Source organism: Lepidochelys olivacea (assembly GCF_965140295.1).
Source record: "Lepidochelys olivacea isolate rLepOli2 genome assembly, chromosome: 24".
Taxonomy (NCBI): domain Eukaryota; kingdom Metazoa; phylum Chordata; order Testudines; family Cheloniidae; genus Lepidochelys; species Lepidochelys olivacea.
Window position 1 is genome coordinate 10,134,475 of NC_140434.1, and position 27,481 is coordinate 10,161,955.

Here is a 27,481-nt window from a genome sequence, read left to right on the forward strand (position 1 = left end):
ACATCAGCAAAGCCTGCCCACTACTTTAGCTCAGGCCTCACACCAGGCCTCTGATACAAGGACTTATATCTCAGGCTCTCTTCCAACTACAAGGGGTGCGATTGATGGATGGCCAGACAGGGATACTAGGGGTGAATGGATGGATGGCCAGTTTGCACTTGGAGACGGGCTTGGGATCTTGTCTGCACTGGTCTTTGCTAGAAATCTGCTGTGACTGTTCTTGCCTAGGGCCAGCTCCTCAGTGCTAGCAATGGCAGGAGCTCTCGGAGCGGTTTGGGCTGGGGTCTATTCCTGGCTCTGTCCCTGCGGCAAGTTCCTTCCCTATTCTGTACCTCAGTTTCCCCTCTCACCCTGTGTCTATTTACATGTGAGCTCTATGGGGGCAGGGCCTGTGTGTCTGTGCAGGGCCCTGGGGGCTCTGGGTGCTACCGTAATACACCTAATAATCACAGTAACAGAGACAGCCCCACCAGGTCAGGGTGACTCCAGTGCCCAGTGCTGCATTTCTATTGGGCTTCTTCAGTTGTGGGATCCAATCACATGCCACCAGCCTCCCAGTGCTACCCAGCAGGGCTCTGCCCAGCCGCAAGGACTCGGCAGCGCTACTCCACCCCGCACGTGTCTTGACGCCTCTGGGCCTCCTCACACTTAGGGTTTGTCTAGCAGTGGGGATCCCAAAGTGCCTCGCAGACATCAATGAGCAAAATAAGCAGCCACCAGCCCTTCCACCCCTAGTTCTCTGAATGTTTTACAGGAGGGGGTGAGTGTGATCAACCCCCTAAAATGCACATCCCTGCTCCCCAACAGGAAGTGATTGGCCTAAGATCCTGCAGCCAATTAGGGAAAAGAACCCAGGAGTCCTGATGTGCGGCCCACCCTCGTTCTAACCACTAGGCCACAGTCCCTCCTGGACCTTTGAATAAAACCTACAAATTGTGACTCCCACTCCCTGCCCCCAAACCTGGAAACAGAACCCCGAAGTCCTGACTCCTCCTCCAACTCCTAGACCCCACTCCTTCCACATGCCTCCCTATCCTGCATCCAAGATGGGCTGCTTGTGACTGAGCGGGAGGGTCCCCCTGGGGTCTCCCCTCCCTCGGGCGGTCCGTCTGCTGCCCATTTGACCCCTGAGGTGTCCCTCCCCCGGCTGGCCTGGCAGCCAGACGATGGCGGCTGAGGCTTAGCCAAGTTCCTACATTAGGCCTGTGATTTATGGCCTCTCTCCTGGCTGCGGGGCTGCTGCAGCTGTGGGGATGAAGCCAGCAGGGCTGCGTCACCAGCCTGGCTGTCACGGCAGGGCCCACCGCCCATCACACGCACCGCGCAGCCTCTGCCAGGGGATGGCAACTGGAGCGGGAGCAGGCGGAATAGCTCAGTGCCGCCCTGCGCCTCCAGCCAGAGGGCAGAGCTAACACCTGTGGGGCCCAGGGAGATGCAGATCAGCCCTGATTCGGAACCCAGCCACCAGCCCCTCTCTCCTCCCCAGGGAAGTGGGGGCAGGGATGAGACAGCTTCAGCCAGGTTTCCTCTGGGGGAAACTTCTGGACCCCTCTCCAAAGGCTATCCTTCCCACCTACCCCCCGCCCCCGCAAGAAACAATGATTCTAATAATCATCAAAGGTCACAGCAGCTTCCATCCCTCTGCCCTTGGCAAATGGAACATTAGCATGGCTTAGCCCAGCACTGAAATGCAGCCACTTCTGGGGTGGAGCACAGCAGCTGTTTAACAGCCATGCTGCACAATGGTTTGGGAGACTACTGACGGGTCTTGGAGGGGGAGTTTGGCCAGGACATTAGCGTGAACAGTCCTCACTCTTGGGAAAAGAACCATGGGATCGTCACTGAACCCCAAGAGGCTGGCTCTCACATTCCTAGCTCGTGTGGAAGTTGATAGCACAGCCCCCACCCCCGCAAGGGCTCTGAGTCTGTGCTCAGGTGGAAAGGCATCACCCTGGGACAGCCTACAGCATCCCAACTGTCTATTGTCCTTGGACCTGGCCCATGCAGCCCATAGCCCCACCTGGGCCTGCATAGATCAGTGCCCAGCACCTGGTGCCAGGGCAGCAGAACCCGATCCAAGGCAGGACTGTGCCCCAGCTGGGCCTCTCAGGTCAGGATCTCAAAGCACATGGCAGACGTTCTCCTGCCTCCCCCGCCATAGTGATCCCATGGCCCTGACACCAGAAGAGTCAGGCTTCCACCTCCAAGCTGGTCCTGCCTCCTTTTGTGGGAGGAGGCACCATGCCCGTGCAGGGGCACAGGGATACCGCACCCACCCAGCTGGGGAACAAAGCCCTGTAACGCCGAGGGAACAAGTGGGGCCTCCCCATGCCGGAGCACACCCACAAGATCTCTGCACTGCAAGTCCCTGCAGTCCCTCTTGGAATGCCTGGCCACCGATCCCCATCTAATCTGTGGGGCGATCCGGTTACTCCCTCCCTCTGGCATGTGCTGACCTCCTCATAATCAGAGTAGATTTCCACCGACTCCCCGGCACTTTTCCAAGGGGCAGGAGAGTCCAAGAAACCTTCCCAGGCCCCTGGCCAGCCACAAGCAGCCCAGCCTGGATAAGGCTTCAGCACTGTCATGGAGAGGGAGGGGAGTGAGGGCCAGTGGTTAGAACAAGGGAGTTGAGAGTCAGGATTCCTGCATCCTATCTGCAGCTTTGGTCCTTTCCTAGGGCCAGATCCTTGACTGGTGTAAATCAGTGTCACCCTGCTGACTTCAATAAAGCCGCCCTGGCTGATGCCAGCTTAATGTCTGTTGATATGCCAGCTTAATATCTGTTGGTATGGAGACATTCTGCTTCCCAGGAAGTGCAAACCACAGCAGAATTCTTGCTCCCCTATGATCCCCATGGGGCAGGCCTTCTCCCAGGAGGGCCAGAGCCCCTACGAGTCCTGCTGAAGTCAGTGGAGTCCTGGGCCATGAGCCGTTCCTGGGATCAGACGGGACCGGAGAGTTCAGAGAAGCATCCAAACCTCTGGGTGCTCCCACCCACCAGAGCTTCTGAGATTGCCCATGTCTCTCGGCTGGGCCAGCAGCCCAGAGGGGATGGGGATGGGTGCTCTAGGATGCCCTGGGATGGACAGGTGGCCTGGTGGTCTCATGAAATCTGTGGATCCCTGGGTGCAGTCTGCTACTAGCGTGTCAGCCCTGCCCTGGAGGGACCCCTGGGGCGGGAACTCAGTGTCCGTGACACACTCGGTCTCTGGCCTCTCTATCCACAATTACACTTTGAAAAACACAGACCCACCCGGAGGCCTGAGATCTGCCCAACTCATGACACTCCAGCTCCCAAGCAGCCATCAAGCGGAAACCATGGTTGGTCCCCACCCTGGAGCTGTATCCAGGCAGTGCCAGGCTTCATCTCCCATTACTCATCCCATGAGCAATACTGTGCCAGCTGCCCCCTGCCCTGCCCCCCAGCGATGGCCTGGTTTGAGTTATGTGAACCACTTTGCCTTTGACCCTGATTCCTTTTTTTTGGTCAGCAATCCCAGCTGTTACACGATACGGATGGGGACGTATGTGTCAAAATCGTCTAACCCCCATCCCGAAACACACACCTCGCTCCTTCCCCTCCCACCCCAGCCCCATTCTTGCTGGCTCTGCAAGGACACAGCTCCGTGGCTGGCCTCAGAGTGAGGACAGGGGGTGTTTGAAGTGCCCCAGGCTCATCAGTCAATCGTACAGAGAAGTGGCCCGAGCTTTTCCACTCAGAACTAGCCCCTGCCCCAGAGGCACATGCAGACAGCCTGGAGTGGCTGCTGCTGGCTGTCCCCAGGCCACGGGGTCACCTTGTCAAACTTGGGGCATCAGATTGGGACAGTAGATACTCAGAACGCTGGTGCCAGGTGGGCTGCGCTGGACGCTTAACCATTTTAAAGATGGTGGGTACTTTCCGATCTTGTTTAACCGGGGTCAATTTGGAGACACCCACTGCAATGGGATCAGGGCCAGATTCTGATCTCAGTTACACCAGGGACAATCTGGTATCACCTCAGAGCTGACCAGAGCTGGGCCTGGTGAATTAGTCAGCTTCCCACCCCCTGCTTTCCTTGGTGGGCAGTGCCTCAACCGTTGTTCTGCCTTCCTCCCCCGCAAGACACCAACCCCCTTAGGTTTCTTTGCCACCATCCTATGGGCCAACCCCATCCTCTTCTGAGGTTGGGGGTGGGGGGGTTGCTGTTGACTTTAGTGGAAACAGGACTTGCCCACAAGCGCCCCCCCCACCCCACCCCAGCCGCTCCTCTTGCTCCCTCTGCTATAACTCCGCAATTGGTCACACTCTCCAAGCTTCGGATTCTTTGCACACGGGTCTCTAGGCCCCATTGCAGACTGGGGGCTGGCTCCAATGTTCAGATCCAATTCTGAACATCCCCAGAGGGTGAAACCCTCCCCTTGGGGCTGAGCGTGCTGAAGCATCTCTTTAAGCGGCATGAAAAATGCATATTGTACCATACACATCCAAAATGGGAAATGAATGCCTAGGAAGGAGTGCTGCAGAAAGGGATCTGGGGGTCATAGTGGATCACAAGCTAAATATGAGTCAACACTGTAACACTTGCAAAAAAAGCAAACATCATTCTGGGCTGTATTAGCAGGAGTGTTGTAAGCAAGACACAAGAAGTAATTCTTCCGCTCTACTCCGCACTGATTAGGCCTCAACTGGAGTATTGTGTCCAGTTCTGAGCGCCACATTTCAGGAAAGATGTGGACAAACTGGAGAAAGTCCAGAGAAGAGCAACAAAATGATGAAAGTCTAGAAAACATGACCCATGAGGGACGATTGAAAAAATTGGTCTTGTTTAGTCCAGAGAAGAGAAGACTGAGAGGGGACATGATAACAGTTTTCAAGTACATAAAAGGTTGTTACAAGGAAGAGGGAGAAAAATTGTTCTTCTTATCCCCTGAGGTTAGGACAGGAGGCAATGGGCTTAAATTGCAGCAAGGGCGGTTTAGGTTGAACATTAGGAAAAACTTCCTAACTGTTAGGGTGGTCAGCACTGGAATAAATTGACTATGGATGTTGTGGAATCTCCATCATTGGAGATTTTAAGAGCAGGTTAGACAAACACCTGTCAGGGATGGTCTAGATAATACTTAGTCCTGCCATGAGTGCAGGGCACTGGACTGGATGACCTCTTGAGGTCCCTTCCAGTCCTATGATTCTATGAACTGGGGTGTGTTCCTAATTAGGGTTATTTCTCTGGCACAGACCAACTTCAGTGGATGTGCGCCAGGATTATGGTGCAAGAGGCCCCTAGGCAGTGGGTGCAGAACCAATGTCGCCCTCAAATCCCCCAGCGATTCCTACCACTAAATGGGAGGGGCTGCATGTTGTGGTGGTGGGTTGAGAGACCTAGTTGCGGCTGCTGTACATATTCCATTCAAAGCTAAAAGAGCATCCAGGTGCCAAAGTCAAGCACTCCACAGTTAGAGAATTCATGAAGGTGGCCCATGCGACCTGAATTCAGCCCCCTTGTGCAAATGCATTATGAGACAGTCATTCATTACAGGATCACCTGCTATTTTGGCCACAGGACCCCTGCCTAGTTCAGTGTGCTGCATGGAAGGTGCTCATTGAATGGGTAGCTGTTCAATTGTTCTTTTTAACTTCCCCCTGCCGTGTGGCTCAAGATATTCTTTCCCATCCCAACCCTGCTCTGAATCCAGACTCATTCAGACTCAGTTTGCACATGCTCAGTAGAGCTTGGTTAGAGTTTGGCAGCTGAAATTGCTGAAAATTCCAGCCTCACTGAGCATGCTCCAGCCCCTCTCAGCTCCAAGCTGTGCACGTGCCATCCCCACAAAGGACTTTCCCTGCCATTGCTCCTCCCAGGTGTTAGGGGAGGCAGGTTGAATGGAGAGCATGGAGCCTGTCTCTCCTGTGCTCTCAATGCCTCCCTACTGGCCCAAACAGTGTGGAGGGGAGGGAGGGAGAGTGTAACTGGAATGATTGAGAGGGGTGAAGATCAGGAGGGGGAAGGGAGAAGAGATGCAAAGTGGGGAGAGGGGCTGGTGTGTAACCACTAGAGCACGCTCCCCTGGAAACACCTTTGGGTTCATTTTAAACTGTCACAGTGTCACAGGACTGTGCAGCAGAGGCCTATTCTAAATTCTCTGACCTCTTCTGTCCTGGTTCAGTTCCTCTGCCCATCACCATGGAATCTGGCCACCTATACTGTGAGCATCCAAGCTCGCTGAGGGACCAGGATTGCTGGGATCTTTCCAAGTAAAGCAATTTTTTTACCTGGCAAAATGGCTTTCAAAACAGCTTCGAAAATGGATCCCCAAATGTATATGGTGTTTGTATACAGAGGTCTCCCCTGGCAACCAGTCCTCCTGTCCTGCTTCCTCTAGCGCTTCTTGCTGGGAGACGCTGGGGCTGGAGTAGCCAGGAGCTTCCCCCCATAGCCAGTGCTCCTGCCCCGCTCCCCACAGTGCCCCCTGCTGGGAGAGGCTGGCCGAATAGTGACCTGACCTCCCTTCCATACAGATCCTAGCTAGAGCTGGCTGCCATTCAGTGGGGTCTGAACTCTACTGTGGTCTATCCCACACGGATGCTGCCCATGCAGTCAATCCGCGGGCTGGCAGGCTCATTTGAAAGCCTCATGCTCTTGAATGAGCAGAATCCCTTTCCAGCGCCCATGGCCTGGGAATCTGGCAGCGACGGCTCAGTGTCTCCGTTACCACCGCCTGGATGTCGCACGCAGCAAGGATGAGGGGCCCCTGTGGGCGCTGGAGACAATGAACGGAAATGATCAGAGCCCGATCCCCACCCACGTCCACCCCACCCTCTGCCACCTCTCCCCCATGTCACTCAAGAGCCCCCAAGATTCTCCAGACTGGGCCATGTAGCATTTCCCCCCTCCTTGGCCCCCCCCACCCACCGCTCTCTCTAATTACCCACCATCCGCACAAGCCCCATCTTCATTTACCTCCGACTCATCTCATCTTATTTTTAGCCTCCCCTTCTTCCCTCACCCCCTCCCCCCCCCGCCAGCCTCCCTGTCTTGTCTCCTTTTTCCTTTCTTAATATGGTGATCAAGATGCCATCAAGTTGGACTGGAGGAGGAAAGGGGGCTGGGAGAAGAGGGGGGAGAGAGAGACAGAGAGGGGAGAGAAGGATCAAAAGGAGAAACTCTATCCACCCCACCCCACCCCCATTTTTTTTCTGCGTTAACGTGGGTCTTGGTGGGGGGTTGGCGAGGGGGTAGGGGTAGCCAGCTGGCGGGATGGAGGCATGAAACCGTTGCCTGTATATAAGGCTGTACATCTGCCATATACATATATAGTCAGGGAGTGAAGGGGTGGGCTGCTGCAGGAGGGGCCAGGTTGCATGGGATACGACAGCCCTCCCCCCCGGACCCTCCCCCTCCACAAGCCTTTTTTATACCCTCCCTGTCTCTTTTCTTTTTTGCTTTTGAGACTCCCTGCCCCTCGGCTCAGCTGTCACCACCCCAGTGCTGCCCCCTCGGACGCCACCAGCCTGTGCCAGCTGAGAGCCACGGCAGCCTCCCACCCTGGTTCCCCGCCCACCTCCCGCCATAAAGAGAGCCGGACAGCAGGCCAGAGGAGCAAGGGGACAAGACAGGAGGGAAAGAAAGAGAGAGGGGAGCTTCAGGGCCACTTTTTTTTTCCTGCGCAGGGGGAGGGGGCAGGAAAGACGACCATTTCCCCCACTGGGAACTGCCATCCGGAGCATCTTTAATTCTCCGCCGGACCTGCCCCGCATCGGGATGAAGTGGTTCGGGCTGCTGCTGGTGCTGCTGCTGGCTGCGGTGAGCCATGGGGGCCAGGGCCAGGAAGGGCTGGATTTCCCCGAGTACGATGGTATCGACCGCGTTGTCGACGTCAATGCCAAGAACTACAAGTCGGTGCTGAAGAAGTTCAGCGTGCTAGCTCTGCTCTACCATGAGCCCGTGGGCGACGACAAGGCCTCGCAGAAGCAGTTCGAGCTGGAGGAGCTGATTTTAGAGGTAATGTTGGGGGATCGGCGGGGCGGGGAGAGAGGAGGGGTGGGGAGAAAGAACGAAAGAATGAACGGTTGATGCTTTCCAGGCTGGAGCCCTTTGAAATGGACCCAGCACCTTTGATCCATAACTGGATCAAGCTCTGGATTATACATGCGTGAGCCAATCCTGCCCTGGCTGCATATATAGGATCTGATGGGCTTTTTCTATATGTAGACCACTCTGCCTGCCTCTGAAACACAGCTGCCTCTGGGGTGGAAGGTGGCAACTGGAAGCAGGGCAGGGGGGTGAACCTGCTGGAGCTGGGGGTGGAATTTAGGGAGGCCAATGAAAGTAATTGTTCCCCTGGCTGGAATGTGGCCCCGGGCTCTTGTGTCTTGTCTGCACTTGGGAGAAAGAGCCATGGGATTGTTAATGGCCAGCTGGCATTAGGTTCAAATACTGGGGGTGAGAGTGTTTCATACGCGTTCCAAGGCACAGGGAAAGTGACACCTACCAGTTAACAAAGCTACCAAAGAGGGTAATTATAAGTGAGCTTCTCTGTCTAGAACCCCTTGAAATACATGTCATGATGTGAAGTTTCCACCGCAGAACTGCCTCTGTCTATACTATAAGGGGGCACCCCCCCACACACAAACACACAAACAATTGCACCTGTAGCTGGCCCAGGACCCCGGCTCAGCTGGCAGACCCGGCCTATGGCGCGTGTCCTCAGTTAGCAGACTGTATGTCTGTATTTGTGCCTGGCTTTTCTTCAAGCACAAGTCTTGTGCTCTCTGGGGGCACTGAGATTCACTTTAACCCAGTGACATTTATTTCCCTTTTAACTTGATTGATGCTGACAGGGCAAGCGATTTGGAAAGAAATGTGAAAGGATGTAAGACCCCGGATTCTGAAACATCTGGAGAGAGTAGAAATGTCTGGTGCAGTCAAGTTGTGCGTCACCCTTACAAAGTATTTGAAAGCAAGGCCTGAAATGCTACAGTGTTACTGCAATGTGACAGCAGGGGTACGACTGTGTTATTACAATATTATCGCAGTGCCGCTATAACAGTGCAGCAGTCTGCATTCGACAAGAAAGGAACAGTACTGCAGTGTCATTAGAATGTTGCGACACTGTTATTACAATGTTATTACAGTGTTATTACAGTGTTATTACAGGGCTTAGCAAGTATTACTCCAGTGTTACTCCAGTGTTCTTTGTTACCATAGTATTGCAGAGTTACTACAATGTCATTGCAATGTCACTACAGTGTAACTAGTTTTATTACAGTATTACTGAAGTGTTGCTATGGCGTCACTATTGCATTATTACAGTGTTAGTCATGTCACTGTAATATCACGGCAAGGCTATTACAGTGCTTTGGAGACCTTTACTGTCGTATTTTTATAGGGGCGAAGAGGGACATGAGGAGCCCAGTGCATGTGCATGTGGAAGGACAGCAGTCTCTGTGCATTATGTACTGAACTAGGAGGGGGCGTTCTCCTAGGGAGGGTTGGGTTTCACCAGCTGGCGCCCAGCCGTGGGTGCCTCTCTGGGTCTATGAACCATTCCCAGAAGAAGGCTCTACATGTGCAGCTTCCAAACTTGGGATGGGTGCAGGAATGAGGTGCAGCCTGGCCCACCCCTCGCCCCCCCGCGCACACACACACACACACACCCCTGCCCTGGAAGGCTTGCCTCCTGGAATAGTGTCCCTCTGGATCCTGAGTCTGCAGCAAGAGCGCTGGGAGGATGTGTGACTGCTGTCGCCTCAGGCCAGCAGCCCACCCTGAAACAGAATCAACGGCAAGAGTTGGTTCAAGAGATGGTGCACAGTTTGGTGCAATTTTTTTGTGCTTTCCTCTCATGCATCCTGCATCTGCCGTGTTGTAGATGGGTCTAAATGAGCCAAGCGTCTAAGCCACTAAGACAGGAGTCAGCTTATGGATTGCTAGGCTGTTAGAGTGTATGGCATGAGACACAATATCAGAGAAGATGGACCATTGGCATCTTCCAATAGGCCAAGAGCCAGGATGCTTTACTAAATGGACCACTGATGCATTTCAGTATGGCAGGAGTGGGGCTACAAGGCTAAGAGGGGCCACTGTTCTCCGCAGATGTGGCCAGTGCAATGTGCTTGTGAATAGTCTGTTCCATCACGGTCTGTTGGTGTTACAGATAGATAGATAGAGGGGTGTATGAGGATAGATAGATGTGTTCAGGGAAGAGTCATGTACAAAGTAGATTTTATAGCCCAGGGCCTTCTCCATGAGGAAGGGGTGATCAGAAGAGCTTGAGGTTTCTGCATCCAGCCTTGCACCCAACCAGAGGAAACTGCCTTCAGCTGGGGCCCAGAAGGGCAGGTGATGGGCGACCTGGGGAGGGAGGAGACAAAAGGTGGTGCTGGCCCCCTCCAGCATCTGTTCTCTGTTTGCTGTGCTGAGGGGAGTTTGTTCCACTGCCTTCCTGCGATGTGTGTCTGCGAGGAGAACACACTGGGGCAGCTGGACACACACAGAGACTCTCAGGTCTCTCAGGCTTCCCAGCCTGTGCTGCCTACATCGCTGCGAAGTCCGGGACTGGATTAAGCAGCCAGGGGAAGTGGTTGATGACCACACTACAGAGCCTAGCTCAGTGTGGCCCCAGCTGGCTGAGCTGAGTTGGGACACGGCTCCGTGGGGGTTGAGTCTGAGCGATGTTTATCGCCGTCTGGTCTGGTAGAGGGTTTGAATGCAGACCCCTCTCCCCAGAACTCAGGTCTGAGCAAGCCCATCCGCTGGGCTGGGCCAGATCCTGAGTCCATCACTGCAGCGCGGGTCCATCTCTGGTCCACAGAAGGACAGGACAGCTTGAGGGACTCATTATGGGGCCTGGAGCCTTTCACCTCTAGGTCACTCAGCCCAGGGTGGCACTGACTGAATGGAGCTTCTTGGCGGCCTTTTGGCAGGTGTGAAATGGGACTCTTTTCAGATGCCCACAGCACAAAATCCCTCCCACAGTGGCCCCAGCCCAGCAGAGAGGTGGGGTGCACTAGTGAACAGGGCACAAGGCTGGGAGCTGCAAAACCTGGGCGCTATTCCTGTGTGATGTCACACACACACCCCTCTCTTTTCACTCCCTCCCTTTGTCAGTCTGTGAGCTCTGTGGGGCAGGGACTGTATCTCACTCTGTCGATGGGCACCGCCCCGCACATTGGGGCACTGACCTTCGCTGGCAGCTCTAGATGCTACCATAATGGCCCTGTGTATTGGACTCCTCCAAGTCAGGGGCAGGGTCCTATGGCAGAGCCATAGGGGCAAAGCTGCCCATACGGCCCTTGACGTGTGGGGAGACACAGGCCTCGGCACCCCACAGCTGCCAATCTAACACCTTCCATGAGCACCCTCTTCTGCCTAGTCTTGCATCAACTGTGCAATGTATTTATATCTCTGAACTTACCACAGGTCTAATTATATCCTGCTCTTTAACTGCACGAGTCCCCAGGAGGAGTAGGTTGCAGCATGTTTGGTGAGCCGAGTGGTTTCCTATGAAGCCCTGTAGCCGGAGGGTAATTAGCTCAGTGGTTGTTCGCTCTGAGAGGGAGGGGTGTTGTACAGTTTGGAGGCTGTTGCCAGGTTTTGGAGGCATGTTATGGAGGTATTGTGTCAGGTGGAGAGGCTCTGCGGGAGAATCAGCTCTTGCCATGGGCTTAACAAGGGTCCCTTGGGTCTTGCAGGACCAGGCCAACAAGACACTTGCCCGTGGGAGCAGCTTTCAGCCAGGAATGGGAGATCATGATTGAGTTAGTGCCTGGGACCTGCTGCAGAGATGTCACATTGCCCAGGGCCACCACAGGGAGGAGGGACCACTCCAGGGGCAGGCAATAGCAATGGCTGCTGGATGGGGAGCCCAAGAATGGCAGAGAAGGGAGCTGAGTCCTGGCCGTCCATCTCCAGGGTGCACTTCTGTCCTGCACAGCTCTCACTGGAGCCACTTTGGCTACGTGCCCTCCCCTCTGGAGGGATCCAGCTGACCCCTTGGTGCTCAGCTTTCCTGGCTCTCTCTGAATGATCCTAGCTACGAGTGGGACCAGAGAATGCTTGGAAGATCCAGCTGAGATGAGAACCTGATGCTGCTTATGTGCCATCCAAATGTCTCCAGCTGCAAACCTCTCACCAGTGCAGCGTCTCTCACAGGACCTTCAGTGCCTCCTGCTTCTGGCCCGCACTAAGGACTGACTAGGCCACAGAGACCCAACTCCCCTGCCATCCCTCCAGGGCAGGGCTGAGGCAGAAGGTATGGCTCGGAGCTTAGCTATCAGACCTTTCCCTCTGACTACGCCCCAGCCATGGGGCCTTGCTCCTGCTTCTGGGTCTAAGTTCTGTGAGGCAGCGGCACAGTGCAAAAGACATCAGCCCTACCCCCCTTCACTATCCCCAGGGCCTGCCGCTCAGGGCTGTTCTCCTTCACCTGTCACCGAGACTCGAATTCATGGGGCATAATTAATGTTTGCGAAGGGCTGCATGGCTGCTTGGATTGGGGCACTGGAGACAGGCAGGGTGGATTTTCCAGGAACACTCAGTATTCTCCTAATGCTGCTTCCATTGACGTAAGCAGGGAGATTTACCAATGGGACATTAAGGGAGAAGGGTTGGGCCGACGCCATGGACGTCACTGGGAGCAGGGTCAGGCCAACACTGAGGGCTTCTGAAAATCCCCCCCATAAATGATGCTGTACAGATGGGCCTGGCTCTCCTAGTTCAGCTCCAGAGCCCCTTTGTGTCTGGACGAGTTACTGGTTCGATCCTTGATTTTGGTCCAGCCCATTCTATTGTTACAGACAAACCGTAAAATCAGGATTCCAATCCGGGCTCAGATTCCAGCTCCTCCCTCCCCTCACCATGTTTGGACCACTTGGACTCAGGCATCCGATGGCAGCATCCCACTGGTGCTGTGCCTTGAAAATCCTGCCTCACCTCCAGCAATACGGGCCGGATTCAGTGACAGCACAGGGAAGGCCCTTTGGTTCAACAGGCTTTGGGCCAGGCCTCAAATTAGCAGGCTGAGCAAAAGAACTTCTAAGAAAATGACGGAGCCATTCTTGAAATGCAGCTGTAGCCTTCCCCTCTCGGACACCCAGAAGCAGGGAGTACCAAAGATTATCTCCATAGAATCATAGAATCATAGAACATCAGGGTTGGAAGGGACCTCAGGAGGTCATCTAGTCCAACCTCCTGCTCAAAGCAGGACCAATCCCCAATTAAATCATCCCAGCCAGGGCTTTGTCAAGCCTGACCTTAAAAACTTCTAAGGAAGGAGATTCTACCACCTCCCTAGGTAACGCATTCCAGTGTTTCACCACCCTCCTAGTGAAAAAGTTTTTCCTAATATCCAACCTAAACCTCCCCCACTTCAACTTGAGACCATTACTCCTTGTCCTGTCCTCTTCTACCACTGAGAATAGTCTAGAACCATCCTCTCTGGAACCACCTCTCAGGTAGTTGAAAACAGCTATCAAATCCCACCTCATTCTTCTCTTCTGCAGACTAAACATTCCCAGTTCCCTCAGCCTCTCCTCATAAGTCATGTGTTCCAGACCCCTAATCATTTTTGTTGCCCTTCACTGGACTCTCTCCAATTTATCCACATCCTTCTTGTAGTGTGGGGCCCAAAACTGGACACAGTACTCCAGATGAGGCCTCACCAATGTCGAATAGAGGGGGACGATCATGTCCCTCGATTTGCTCGCTATGCCCCTACTTATACATCCCAAAATGCCATTGGCCTTCTTGCCAACAAGGGCACACTGCTGACTCATATCCAGCTTCTTGTCCACTGTCACCCCTAGGTCCTTTTCCACAGAACTGCTGCCTAGCCATTCGGTCCCTAGTCTGTAGCTGTGCGTTGGGTTCTTCCGTCCTAAGTGCAGGACTCTGCACTTATCCTTATTGAACCTCATCAGATTTCTTTTGGCCCAATCCTCCAATTTGTCTAGGTTCCTCTGTATCCTATCCCTGCCCTCCAGCGTATCTACCACTCCTCTCAGTTTGGCATCATCCGCAAATTTGCTGAGAGTGCAATCCACACCATCCTCCAGATCATTTATGAAGATATTGAACAAAACCGGCCCCAGGACCGACCCTTGGGGCACTCCACTTGATACCGGCTGCCAACTAGACATGGAGCCATTGATCACTACCCGTTGAGCCCGACAATCTAGCCAACTTTCTACCCACCTTATAGTGCATTCATCCAGCCCATACTTCTTTAACTTGCTGACAAAAATACTGTGGGAGACCGTGTCAAAAGCTTTGCTAAAGTTAAGAAACAATACATCCACTGCTTTCCCTTCATCCACAGAACCAGTAATCTCATCATAGAAGGCGATTAGATTAGTCAGGCATGACCTTCCCTTGGTGAATCCATGCTGACTGTTCCTGATCACTTTCCTCTCATGTAAGTGCTTCAGGATTGATTCTTTGAGGACCTGCTCCATGATTTTTCTGGGGACTGAGGTGAGGCTGACTGGCCGGTAGTTCCCAGGATCCTCCTTTTTCCCTTTTTTAAAGATTGGCACTACATTAGCCTTTTTCCAATCATCCGGGACTTCCCCCGTTCGCCACGAGTTTTCAAAGATAATGGCCAATGGCTCTGCAATCACAGCCGCCAATTCCTTCAGCACTCTCGGATGCAACTCGTCCGGCCCCATGGACTTGTGCACGTCCAGCTTTTCTAAATAGTCCCTAACCACCTCTTTCTCCACAGAGGGCTGGCCATCTCTTCCCCATTGTGTGATGCCCAGCGCAGCAGTCTGAGAGCTGACCTTGTTAGTGAAGACAGGGGCAAAAAAAGCATTAGCTTTTTCCACATCCTCTGTCACTAGGTTGCCTCCCTCATTCAGTAAGGGGCCCACACTTTCCTTGGCTTTCTTCTTGTTGCCAACATACCTGAAGAAACCCTTCGTGTTACTCTTGACATCTCTCGCTAGCTGCAGCTCCAGGTGCGATTTGGCCCTCCTGATTTCATTCCTACATGCCCGAGCAATATTTTTATACTCTTCCCTGGTCATACGTCCAACCTTCTACTTCTTGTAAGCTTCTTTTTTATGTTTAAGATCCGCTAGGATTTCACTGTTAAGCCAAGCTGGTCGCCTGCCATATTTACTATTCCTTCGACACATTGGGATGGTTTGTCCCTGTAACCTCAACAGGGAGTCCTTGAAATACAGCCAGCTCTCCTGGAGTCCTTTCCCCTTCATGTTAGTCCCCCAGGGGATCCTACCCATCTGTTCCCTGAGGGAGTCAAAGTCTGCTTTCCTGAAGTCCAGGGTCCGTATCCTGCTGCTTACCTTTCTTCCCTGTGTCAGGATCCTGAATTCAACCAACTCATGGTCACTGCCTCCCTGATTCCCATCCACTTTTGCTTCCCCCACTAACTATTCCCGGTTTGTGAGCAGCAGGTCAAGAAAAGCTGCCCCCCTAGTTGGCTCCTCTAGCACTTGCACCAGGAAATTGTCCCCTACGCTTTCCAAAAACTTCCTGGATTGTCTATGCACCGCTGTATTGCTCTCCCAGCAGATATCAGGAAAATTAAAGTCACCCATGAGAACCAGGGCGTGTCAAGTTCTGCAGGCTGCCCTCCACCAGCCTTTTCATTTCCTGACGCGTCCTGCTCGGTCTCCTATCATGGGACATTTTAAACGGATCATTCGTCACTACGCTCTGTATGACAGTACGCTCGCTTTATTGGCTAGAAGTAGCGTAGGCACCAGAGCTGTGGAAATTATTGTGTCAGCAGACTGGAAACTTTGTCATATTTCACCGGGTTTCCTCGCTGCGGCTGTTTTGTCTTCAAAAGCACGTGGGGGGTTCTGAACAGGATCAAATGTTTTTTTTTTTGTCAAAATATGAGAAACTGTCATTTCCAAATTTCAGTGGGTTGTTTTTTGGCACAGGAGTAGCACCAGTTTTGACTGAAATGTTTGTATCTGTGTGTGTTGGTGTGTGTCTTGTGTCTATGTAAGTATGAGGGGACTCAAGTGTCAATGGACATGTGTGTCTATGTGCGTTGTGTGTCTATGTGTTTGTGTTGTGTGTGGTGGGGTGAATGTATAGTGTGTTTGTGTGGATGACCATGTGTTGTGTGTCTGTGTGGGTGAGCGTGTGTTGTGTGTCCGTGTGTTTGTGTGGTGAACATGTGTTCTGTATCTATGTGCATGTTGTGTGTCTGTGTGTCGGTGAGTGCGTTGTTTGTGTGGGTGAGCATGTGTTGTAGTTGTCTGTGTGTGTTGTGCATCTGTGGGCATAAGTGTAGTGTGTGCCTGTGTGAGCGGGTGTTGTGTGTCTCTGTGTGTGTCTGTGTATTGTGTGTTTGTGTGGGTGAGCACGTGCTGTGTGCCTATGTGTATGTTGTGTGTCTGTAAGGGGGGGTGAGCATGAGTCAGTGAGCGTATTGTGTGTTTGTGTGGGTCACTATGTCTTGTGTTTCTATGTGCAGGTGGCGGGTGCGCTAGGGGGCGTTCTCCCCTCTGGGTCTGTCCTAGCCCCAGTTCCCTAGCGCAGTGCTAGGGGGCGCTCTCCCCTCTGGGTCTGTCCCAGCCCCAGTTCCCTAGCGCAGTGCTAGGGGGCGCTCTCCCCTCTGGGTCTGTCCCAGCCCCAGTTCCCTAGCGCAGTGCTAGGGGGCGCTCTCCCCCTCTGGCTTCATCCTGGCCCCAGTTCCCTAGCACAGTGCTAGGGGGCGCTCTCCCCCTCTGGCTCCATCCTGGCCCCAGTTTCCTGGCACAGTGCTACAGGTATTGTGCTGCACGGAGAAGAGTGGGTGACTCAGCAGGGAGCACATAGACTCAGTAATGACCAATGTGCCCATGCCACACTAGTGGGTGCTGCGCTGCAGGGAGACCCCAGCTTTGGGATGAGACAGAACCACAGTGCTCAGTACAGAGCCCGTGGCACTGATCCCTGGAGTCAGAGTGTTAGCCCTAGTGTCCTGGCCAAAGAAACACAGTCCACCTCTGTAAAATTACCCTCCAGTTTCGGCAGGATAGGCATTTTTCTTCCCTTCCCATCCCTGACAGCTGGGTAAGTCTGTGCCGTGCTGCTGTTAAACAGCAGTTCTGTCGCTCCCCCCGCCACACCGGTAGCTGTATTTCAGTGCGGGTGAAATGACACAGTTCTAGAACCCTTTAGAAAAAAGCAAAGGAGGACTTGTGTCACCTTCGAGACTAACAAATTTATTTGAGCATGAGCTTTCGTGAGCTACCGCTCACTTCATCGGAGGTTTGTTTCGACATCAAAGTAGGCTAACAAGTCTCTGCTTCCCCCAGCTATCCCCCCATCCATGAGCGCGCCAGTGAGTGTAGCTGAAGCTGCTGAACATTTGCATGTTGTTGCTTTTTCCGAACACTGTGTGTGGCCCAGATTGTGGAGTCGATTCTGACAGTACAATCAAACCACTAGCAGGAGCGAGGAAGGGTTTAAAAAGAAAAGGAGGACTTGTGGCACCTTAGAGACTAACAAATTTATTTGAGCATAAGCTTTCATGAGCTACAGCTCACTTCATCGGATACATGCAGTGGAAAATACAATGGGGAGATTTATATATATACAGGGTTTAAAGTGGGTGAAACATTCAGTGGTGGCTAAGTTGGGCTGTCACCACTAGAGGGCACTGTGATCTCTCTCGCGCGCGCACACACACTGACTAGCAGGCTAATAGCCTGCCCCACACATTTGCACTGCTGGACCCCCTGGCTCCCTTCTTCTTTTGGCCTCTGAGTTCATAAGCAGAAGATGCAGTTGTTGCTCCCTATTCTAGTTGTCCTCTAGCCATCTTGTTCCCCCTTGCCCAGCGTAGCCCCTTCACTTGGAGTTCTGGTTCCCAGCAAAGATTGGGGGCCGCACTAGTTTCTGGGTTAAAAATGGAACCCTTCTGCCAGGCATAGTCGGCAGTGCCAAGGGCTGGGTTCACTATCTAGGGGTTCCTTTGTAACAATACAACACACAACTGGCTCAAGCCCCCACCCACTTCACCTCCCACCCTGGGGGGGGAACGGGCACCTCAGCTGCTCGCTGAACCATCAGCGGCTCACTCTGCCCCTGCCTTCGCCACTGTAACCTCTGGGATGTCTTGGGGTCCCATCACTTAGCACAGCTCTCAGTGATTTCAGGTGGTAGCAGGGGAGCCTCGCTGCAGGCTGGGCAGTCTCTTTCACCAGAAACAATGGCCCATAGCGGATCTAATGCTTAGACCTGATTATAAGAGATTTCAGCTGCAGTGATCCACAGCAAAAAGACTCTTCATTGAGTCTTAATCAGCTCGCTCATTACACAGTGGAGAGGAAGAGAGTTACAGGATGTCTAGAGCCTTCAGACAAAGCCCAACACAACCGCCAAGTAGAAACACCTTACCTCACTGGGCTTACGTACCCCTACACCCTGCTGAACGAGTGCAGTTTAGTTGAGGGTGAACCCCTCAATCAGGGCAGGCCATGCACAGTTCTGCTCCCCTTGGTTCACACAACCAGAATAATACTTTAAGACGACTAAGGGGGGATATGATAGACTGGTGCGGAGAAAGTGAATAAGGAAGTGTTATTTACTCCTTCTCATAACACAAGAACAAGGGTCACCCAATGAAATTAATAGGCAGCAGATTGAAAACAAACAAAAGGAAGTATTTTTTCACACAGCGCATAGTCAACTTGTGGAACTTCAATTGCCAGAGGATGTTGTGAAGGCCAAGACTATAACAGGGTTCAAAAAAGAGCTAGATACATTCATGGAGGATAGGTCCATCAATGGCTATTTGCCAGAAGCTGGGGATGGATCACTTGATGATTACCTGTCTTGTTCATTCCCTCTGGAGCACCTGTCATTGGCCACTGTCAGAAGACAGGATACTGGGCTAGATGGACCTTTGGTCTGACCCAGGATGGCCGTTCTTATGGTCTTATGTTCTTATGTCCCTATTACCCCTGCACCCAATACCAAAGTGACTTGCAGTCCAACCCCAGCCAAAAGTGATCATTTGGGCAAAGCAGCTCCGTCATGCTGTGTACCTAGCAGAGTGGGTGTGTCTATGCAAATAAGGTCAGTTCTGAAGTCTTCTCCCCCAGCTCCTCATGAGTGGTCAGGGAAGAGCTCATTTAGATCCTGCTTACAGTTATTATTAGCAGTATTATGGTCGGGCCTTAGGGTCCTTGTCATAGATGAAGAGCCCATGGTGCTAGGCCCTGTACAAACACAGAATCAAATGATGGTCCCTGTGCCCATGCATTTACAATCTCAATGCAAGAGTCAACAGATGGTGACAGGCAAATAGATGGGGGCACAAGGAAACGATGAGACAGTGCTGCTCAGCATAAGGGACAGTGCTCTGAGATCCCAATCAACCACAGGCGCCGACTTTCCAAAGTGCGAGGGGGTGCTCGACCCTCAGCTCTGCCCCTGGCCCCGCCCCCCACTCTACCCCTTCCCCCAAGGCCCCACCCCACCTCTTCTGGCCCCCACTCCACTCCACCCCCACCCCACCTCTTCCTACCCAGTTCTACCCCCTCCCCCGAGCACGCAGCGTCCTTGCTTCTCCCCCCAGAGCCTCCTGAACACTGCAGAACAGATGATCGCGGCAGGCAGGAGGCGCAGGGAAGAAGGTGGAGGCACTGATCCGCTGGGTCCGCCAGCGGGCAGGAGGTGTTGTAGGGATGGGGAGGGAGCTGATGGCGGGCTGATGCTGGGTGCTCAGCACCCACCATTTTCCCCCCGTGTCTGCTCCAGCCCCAGAGCACCCATGGGGTCTGTGTCTATGCAATCGATGGTCTAGGAATGGGTTCTAGGCTGTAGGTCAGGGCAAGGTTCTAGCTTTGAGTTTGGGGTGATGGCTCTCGGTGCAAAATCTAGATGAAGGTTCGTTGGGCTCTAGTTCCAGGTGAAGTTCTGGGGCATCTTCAGTCTGAATTCTAGATGATGGTTCTGGAATTTCTGGTGGTACTGGGTTTGGGGCTTTGGCCACAGTTCTGGCGGTCCTGGCTTTCGGTTGGCAGTGGTTCTGGTCTGGGTTTGGATTGTTAGTGTCGGTTCTGGTGATGCTGAGTTTTAGTTGTTGGTATTGGTTCTGGCAGTTCTGAGTTCAAGTTGTCAGCACTGGTTCAGGTTTTGGTTGCTGGTGCTGGTTGTGGGGGGTGGGTGAGGGGGTGTGGGGTGGCTCCTGTCACTTGTTCCTGTCTCACCCGCAGCTGGGTAATGACCCCACAGCCAGACTCTGTTTGCAACCTCAGAAATGCCCCCCTGCCCTTTGCCCCTCCAGCCAGACAAGCTTGCTGGGGCTGATGTCTTTACAGCCAGGGCTCCCTGGTCCTCATTCCTGACCCTAAGCACTGGGAGCCTTCACTGGGTGGGGGATGGAAAATCCAGGGCATGGCCTGGCCCCCCGAAGCCCTGGCATAGGGTGGGCATAGAAATATACACTAGCTGATCTCCAGTGGCAAAGGGCCCAGTTGCAGGCGCCTTGAGGGAAGCTGGGGGCTCCTACAGGCCCCTACAGGCTCTTGCAAAGGCATCAACTGCCTATTATGCCTTTTCACGCCCCCCTCCCAGATCTGACCCCATTCTTACCCAGCCTGGGGGGAAGTGGGTGAGAAAGTCCAGCCCTGATCCCCAAGCCCAGAGTCCCCAGTCTGGCTGCCCCACCCCTGACCTTACCCCTCTCTGAAAGCCTCTCCCTCTCTCTCTTCTCTGTCCCTGCTCTTCTTCCTAGTTAGCAGCCCAAGTCCTGGAGGAGAAGGGAGTGGGATTTGGCCTGGTGGATTCGGAGAAGGATGCAGTGGTGGCCAAGAAGCTAGGTAAGGACTGAGCGGGGACCCCTGGGGACGGGAGGGGCTCCCCGGGCTGCAGCCCCTGCACCAGCCCCAGTCCGTGCTGGCCTCAGTGGGGAGAGAACCCAGGGCCCACAACTCAGCACCTCCTGATGGCCTCCGAGCCCATCCCAACCCTGGCTCATGTCAGGGCAGATCTGGTAGCTCCCTTCCTGCTTCTGATGCCACATGGGGGACTCGGGTGGAGCTGATGCCACATGGGGCGCTCGCTCCCTGTGCCTGCCCCCACCCCTGCAGCCCCAGGCATGAAGCAGCTGGATACACACCCAGGGGGGCAGAGAAAGGGTCTCTCCCTCTCCCACTGCTCGGCCCTGTCTCCCACTATGGCCTAGGTCCCTGAGCTCCAGGTTTTGAGGAGGCGAAACCCCCTTGAAGTTTTGCCTCTTGCTGGAAACCCAGAGAGCCTAGCGCAGCAGTGGGACGTTTGGCTGCAGATCACCCTGTCTCTGGTTCAGATCAGCACATCCCGAGTTGTTGCTTTTTCAGCCACAAGCGACTGGGCAGCTGCAGCAATCCCTGGGGGAGAATTTGCAGTTTGGACCGGATGGGACCAGTCCCTTGTGCCCTTAACATTATGGGAAGGTCCTGGGGAACATGCAGGGCCAGGAGCCTTCATTCAGTCCCACAGAAGGGCTCAAAACTCTCCTCTGTTCAGTTCTGGGAACCTGCTGGCTTCCTCTCTGTTAGATTGGGGGGTGGGGGGACTTTTCCAGGCTAGCCCTGGCCTCTGCTGGCGCCTCTGTGTAGGCTTCAGTGAAGTTCGGAGGGTTCCCCAATGTCTGGGTGCAAGTCTGAACTGGACCCAAGTCCCCACCGGCTGGGAAAACTCAGGGGGGAGCTGTGGGCTGTGTTCCCCTGACCCAGCAGCTGCTCCCTGGGGTGCAGCGGACACTTGCCGAAGGGCCAGTGTGATGGGTATTCAGGCCAGGGGAAGCAGGGGGCGCGTCTGGGCAGTGACTGCGCAGGGCCTGACTGTGGCTCCAGGCTCAGCCCGACAGCGCCCCATGGAGGCAGGGTGACCTGGCGGGCCAAGGTTCCTGCGGGGACGTTTGCGTCCGATGAGACCAGCTGTCCACCAAGGAGGAGCGTGCAGTGCGGGGAGAGGGAGCCCAGCGTCCGGCCTGCGCTGAGGGGGCTCCACGGCCTCTTTGATATGATCCCCCGTTCCCCTGCAGAGCCCCCTCAGGGCACGGGGGGCCAGAACCTGCCAGGAGGCAAAGGGGTTGAGGCTGCTTGCGGCTCTGCTCAGCAGCCACCAGAGGGCGCCGGGAGCTCACTGATGGGCGCCGAGCGGGTGACGCTACAGAAGCCCCTGAAGCGCGGCGGGGAGCATCACTGGGGGCTACTCGGGCTTCTGGCTCCCCCTGCCCCCGCCCGCGAGAGGGGCAAACCCCAGAACCCCCCTGTTCCTCCTGCCTCACCCCACAGACCCCCTTCTCCCCTGACCCCCCCACAGACCCCCCAACCCCACAGACACCCCCTGTTCCTCCTGCCCTCACCCCACAGTCCCCCTTCTCCCCAGACCCCCCCACAGACCCCCCAACCCCACAGACCCCCCTGTTCCTCCTGCCCTCACCCCACAGACCCCCCTTCTCCCCAGACACCCCCTGTTCCTCCTGCCCTCACCCCACAGTCCCCCTTCTCCCCAGACCCCCCCACAGACCCCCCAACCCCACAGACACCCCCTGTTCCTCCTGCCCTCACCCCACAGACCCCCTTCTCCCCCGACCCCCCCACAGACCCCCCAACCCCACAGACACCCCCTGTTCCTCCTGCCCTCACCCCACAGACCCCCTTCTCCCCTGACCCCCCCCACAGACCCCCCAACCCCACAGACCCCCCCTGTTCCTCCTGCCCTCACCCCACAGACCCCCTTCTCCCCTGAACCCCCCACAGACCCCCCAACCCCACAGACCCCCCTGTTCCTCCTGCCCTCACCCCACAGACCCCCTTCTCCCCTGACCCCCCCACAGACCCCCCAACCCCACAGACCCCCTCTGTTCCTCCTGCCCTCACCCCACAGACCCCCTTCTCCCCTGACCCCCCCACAGACCCCCCAACCCCACAGACCCCCCTGTTCCTCCTGCCCTCACCCCACAGACCCCCTTCTCCCCTGACCCCCCCACAGACACCCCCTGTTCCTCCTGCCCTCACCCCACAGACCCCCTTCTCCCCTGACCCCCGCACAGACCCCCCAAACCCCACAGACACCCCCTGTTCCTCCTACCCTCACCCCACAGACCCCCTTCTCCCCCGACCCCCCCACAGACACCTCCTGTTCCTCCTACCCTCACCCCACAGACCCCCTTCTCCCCCGACCCCCCCACAGACCCCCCAACCCCACAGACACCCCCTGTTCCTCCTACCCTCACCCCACAGACCCCCTTCTCCCCTGACCCCCCCCACAGACCCCCCAACCCCACAGACACCCCCTGTTCCTCCTGCCCTCACCCGACAGACCCCCTTCTCCCCAGACCCCCCCCACAGACCCCCCAACCCCACAGACACCCCCTGTTCCTCCTGCCCTCACCCGACAGACCCCCTTCTCCCCAGACCCCCCCCACAGACCCCCCAACCCCACAGACCCCCCTGTTCCTCCTGCCCTCACCCCACAGACCCCCTTCTCCCCTGACCCCCCCACAGACACCCCCTGTTCCTCCTGCCCTCACCCCACAGACCCCCTTCTCCCCTGACCCCCCCACAGACCCCCCAAACCCCACAGACACCCCCTGTTCCTCCTACCCTCACCCCACAGACCCCCTTCTCCCCCGACCCCCCCACAGACACCTCCTGTTCCTCCTACCCTCACCCCACAGACCCCCTTCTCCCCCGACCCCCCCACAGACACCTCCTGTTCCTCCTACCCTCACCCCACAGACCCCCTTCTCCCCCGACCCCCCCACAGACCCCCCAACCCCACAGACACCCCCTGTTCCTCCTACCCTCACCCCACAGACCCCCTTCTCCCCTGACCCCCCCACAGACCCCCCAACCCCACAGACACCCCCTGTTCCTCCTGCCCTCACCCCACAGACCCCCTTCTCCCCCGACCCCCCCACAGACCCCCCAACCCCACAGACACCCCCTGTTCCTCCTACCCTCACCCCACAGACCCCCCCAACCCCACAGACACCCCCTGTTCCTCCTGCCCTCATCCCACAGACCCCCTTCTCCCCCAACCCCCCCACAGACCCCCCAACCCCACAGACACCCCCTGTTCCTCCTCCCCTCACCCCACAGTCCCCCTTCTCCCCCGACCCCCCCCCACAGACACCCCCTGTTCCTCCTGCCCTCATCCCACAGACCCCCTTCTCCCCCGACCCCCCCACAGACCCTCCAACCCCACAGACACCCCCTGTTCCTCCTACCCTCACCCCACAGACCCCCTTCTCCCCCGACCCCCCCACAGACACCCCCAACCCCACAGACACCCCCTGTTCCTTCTGCCCTCACCCCACAGACCCCCTTCTCCTCCGACCCCCCCCACAGACCCCCCAACCCCACAGACACCCCCTGTTCCTCCTGCCCTCACCCACAGAGCCCCTTCTCCCCCGACCCCCCCCACAGACCCCCCAACCCCACAGACACCCCCTGTTCCTCCTGCCCTCACCCACAGAGCCCCTTCTCCCCGACCCCGACACCAGACACCCCCAACCCCACAGACACCCCCTGTTCCTCCTGCCCTCACCCCACAGACCCCCTTCTCCCCGACCCCCCCCACAGACACCCCAACCCCACAGACACCCCCTGTTCCTCCTGCCCTTACCCCACAGACCCTCTTCTCCCCTGACCCCCCCCACAGACACCCCAACCCCACAGACACCCCCTGTTCCTCCTGCCCTCACCCCACAGACCCCCTTCTCCCCTGACCCCCCCCACAGACCCCCCAACCCCACAGACACCCCCTGTTCCTCCTGCCCTCACCCACAGACCCCCTTCTCCCCCGACCCCCCCACAGACCCCCCAACCCCACAGACACCCCCTGTTCCTCCTGCCCTCACCCCACAGACCCCCTTCTCCCCAGACCTCCCCCACAGACCCCCCAACCCCACAGACACCCCCTGTTCCTCCTGCCCTCACCCCACAGTCCCCCTTCTCCCCCGACCCCCCCACAGACACCCCCAACCCCACAGACACCCCCTGTTCCTCCTGCCCTCACCCCACTGACCCCCTTCTCCCCTGATCCCTACGCCGCAAACCCCCCCTGCTCCCCCAACACCACAGATACCTCCCCATTCCCCTGCCCTGACACCCCAGCTCCCCTGACCCCGAGATGCTCTCCTCCTGCCCCAGGGTGAGGCCCTGGGCTGAGGCTCTGCAGCGGGTGTTGGGGACTTTCCTTGTGTCCTCGCTGGGGGTCAGGAAGGGTATTTTCCACAGCAGCTGCCCCAGCCTATCGGGACCTGGCCCTCAGATCAGTGTCACTAACCCCAGCCGTCGAGCAATGACTCAGCACCTGCCTGGCTGGAGGGTGCAGCATACGCACTGCACATACGAGTCCCCGTCACACTATAGGGCCTATGGCACACGGCCGGGCACCTTGAGTCTGTCCGGTCGTGGGGTCAGCGCACACACACACACACACACACACACACGGTGCAGTGCCCCGGCCCTGGGGTGATTCCCCAGAGGCTCAGGGGGGCGGGGAGCTGTAATGCCCCCGCATCCGTGGCCCGTCTCACGCTCTGTTTCCCCTGGCAGGGTTGACAGAGGAGGACAGCGTGTATGTGTTCAAGGAGGATGAGATGATCGAGTACGATGGGGAATTTTCGGCTGACACCCTGGTGGAGTTTCTCCTGGATGTGAGTGGCGTCCCCCAGTCCCTCGCCCAGCCCCCCTTCACTGACTGGCTCAGAGACACTGATGGGGGGTGGGGGGGAGGGGGCTGGGGGAGACACAGCTCCCTGCCTCTGGTGGTGCTGTCCAGGTGCTTTGCCCTTACCCTGCATATCACAGCCAGCACGCTCAGGACCCCTCGCCAGCCTGACTAAGCCCTCCCACCCCCGACACGCTGACCCCCCCAACCCCACAAACACCCCCTGTTCCTCCTGCTCTCACCCCACAGACCCCCTTCTCCATTTACAGGGGAGAAACTGAGGCAGGGTCACATGGCGAGTGAATGGTGGAGCTGGGAATAGAACCCAGGAGTCCTGGCTCCATGTCCTCTGCTCCAGCCACTAGACCCCACTCCCTTCCCAGAGCTGAGAATAGAACCCAGGAGTCCTGATTCCCAGCCCCGTCTCCCCTCAGCCACGCACACTCCAACCACTAGCCACCACTCCCTCCCAGTGCTGTAGCTAGAATCCAGGAGTCCTGACTCCCATGCCTGGGCCTTCCCCACTAGCGCATGCTGTGTCCCCTCGTTTGGCCTGGATGGCAGAAGAATGCAGGCTCCGCGTGACCCACACACCTTGTCCCTTGTTCCCATAGGTGGGACTTGCCAAGCCCCTTGGGTTGCCCTGGTGCACTGAGACTCACAGGCCAGGTGCAAAGACGCATTGAAATGACTCCAAGCAAGGGCTGCGGCTGAGTCCTGGTGCCTTGGACAGCCCAGGGGCGATGCCGCTCCCCACCCTCCTGCAGAGCCAGCTCCCTGGGTGTGGGGATGGGGTTTCCCAAGGTTGGGTGCTGAGCTCCTGCTGCCCCCCTTGCAGGTGCTGGAAGACCCGGTGGAGTTTATCGAGGGAGACCGTGAGCTCCAGGCCTTTGATAACATTGAAGACAAGCCCAAGCTCATCGGCTACTTCAAGAACGAGGAATCAGAACGTACGTAGGTGGCGACTGGGGTCCCTGCGCTGGTGGGACCCCACCCTCCCTGGGCCCAACCCCCCAGCCCAGGCTGCACTGCTGCTATTGGCTGCAGAGAGCTGTGAGCTTCCTCCAAGCAGTGCCGGGGGAGTCATTAGCAGGCTGTCTAAGGGCTGCTGGAGAAGTGTGAGTGGTTGGATAAAGGCACCCCAATGGCAAACCTCCACGGCAGAGCGGCAAGAGCCACAGCAGGGCTGGGAGTTTCTGGCAGGGAGGGGATCTGGTCCCTGTGCTCCCAGTGTCAGCTACAGGAAAATCTCTCGTCTCTGCCAGGGTCAGGGCTTGCACCCTCTGCAGGCTGCAGCCACTAGGAGGTGACATAACCAAACACAGCCGCTGAGGAGGTGGGGCTGACAATACAGTAGGAGGCACTGTCCTCTCTGACTCAGTGCTGTCCTCAGTACCCCAGTGAGTGGCTAGGGGGCACTGTGCAGCTGGGAGTGGTGTGGGTGACTCAGTAGGGGGTGCTCTCTCCTCTGATGCTCACTCCAGTGCCCCAGCTGGGCTGTACTGATGGAGGTGTTGCGTGATGCCAAATACAAACTGAGGGCCTGACCACTTGCACGTCATTTAAGATCCCCTGGGACTTTTTGTAAAAGCTGAGCTGTCATTCCTTGTGTCCAGGCCGAACCCCAGCTCAGATGATTCCACGGTCCCGCCTCCATCACCCCAATCTCCTGCAGCTTCACTTCCTGCACTGAACTGTTGTGTAGCGTTTTGTGTGGCTGTTAAACAGCTGCCACATCCCACCCTGGAGGTGGCTGCATTGCAGTGCTGGGTGAGCGATCCCTGTGCAGCGTTGCAGTGTGCCATTAAACAGCTGCCACATCCCACCCCGGAGGTGGCTGCATTGCAGTGCTGGGT

General features: G+C 56.2%; 1 protein-coding gene across 1 annotated transcript in view; it reads left to right on the forward strand.

Annotated features, from left to right (window-relative positions):
- Window positions 1–7,745: 7,745 nt before the first annotated feature.
- CASQ1 (calsequestrin 1) overlaps window positions 7,746–27,481 on the forward strand; it is a gene marked incomplete at its 5' end in the record, with an annotated part of 39,130 nt that continues 19,394 nt past the window's right edge. The window contains 4 exons of the mRNA XM_084614155.1: window positions 7,746–7,985; window positions 20,692–20,776; window positions 25,511–25,611; window positions 26,464–26,575. Of these exons, the coding sequence (XP_084470281.1) occupies window positions 7,746–7,985; window positions 20,692–20,776; window positions 25,511–25,611; window positions 26,464–26,575 (538 nt within the window). The remainder of the gene's footprint in view (window positions 7,986–20,691; window positions 20,777–25,510; window positions 25,612–26,463; window positions 26,576–27,481) is intronic.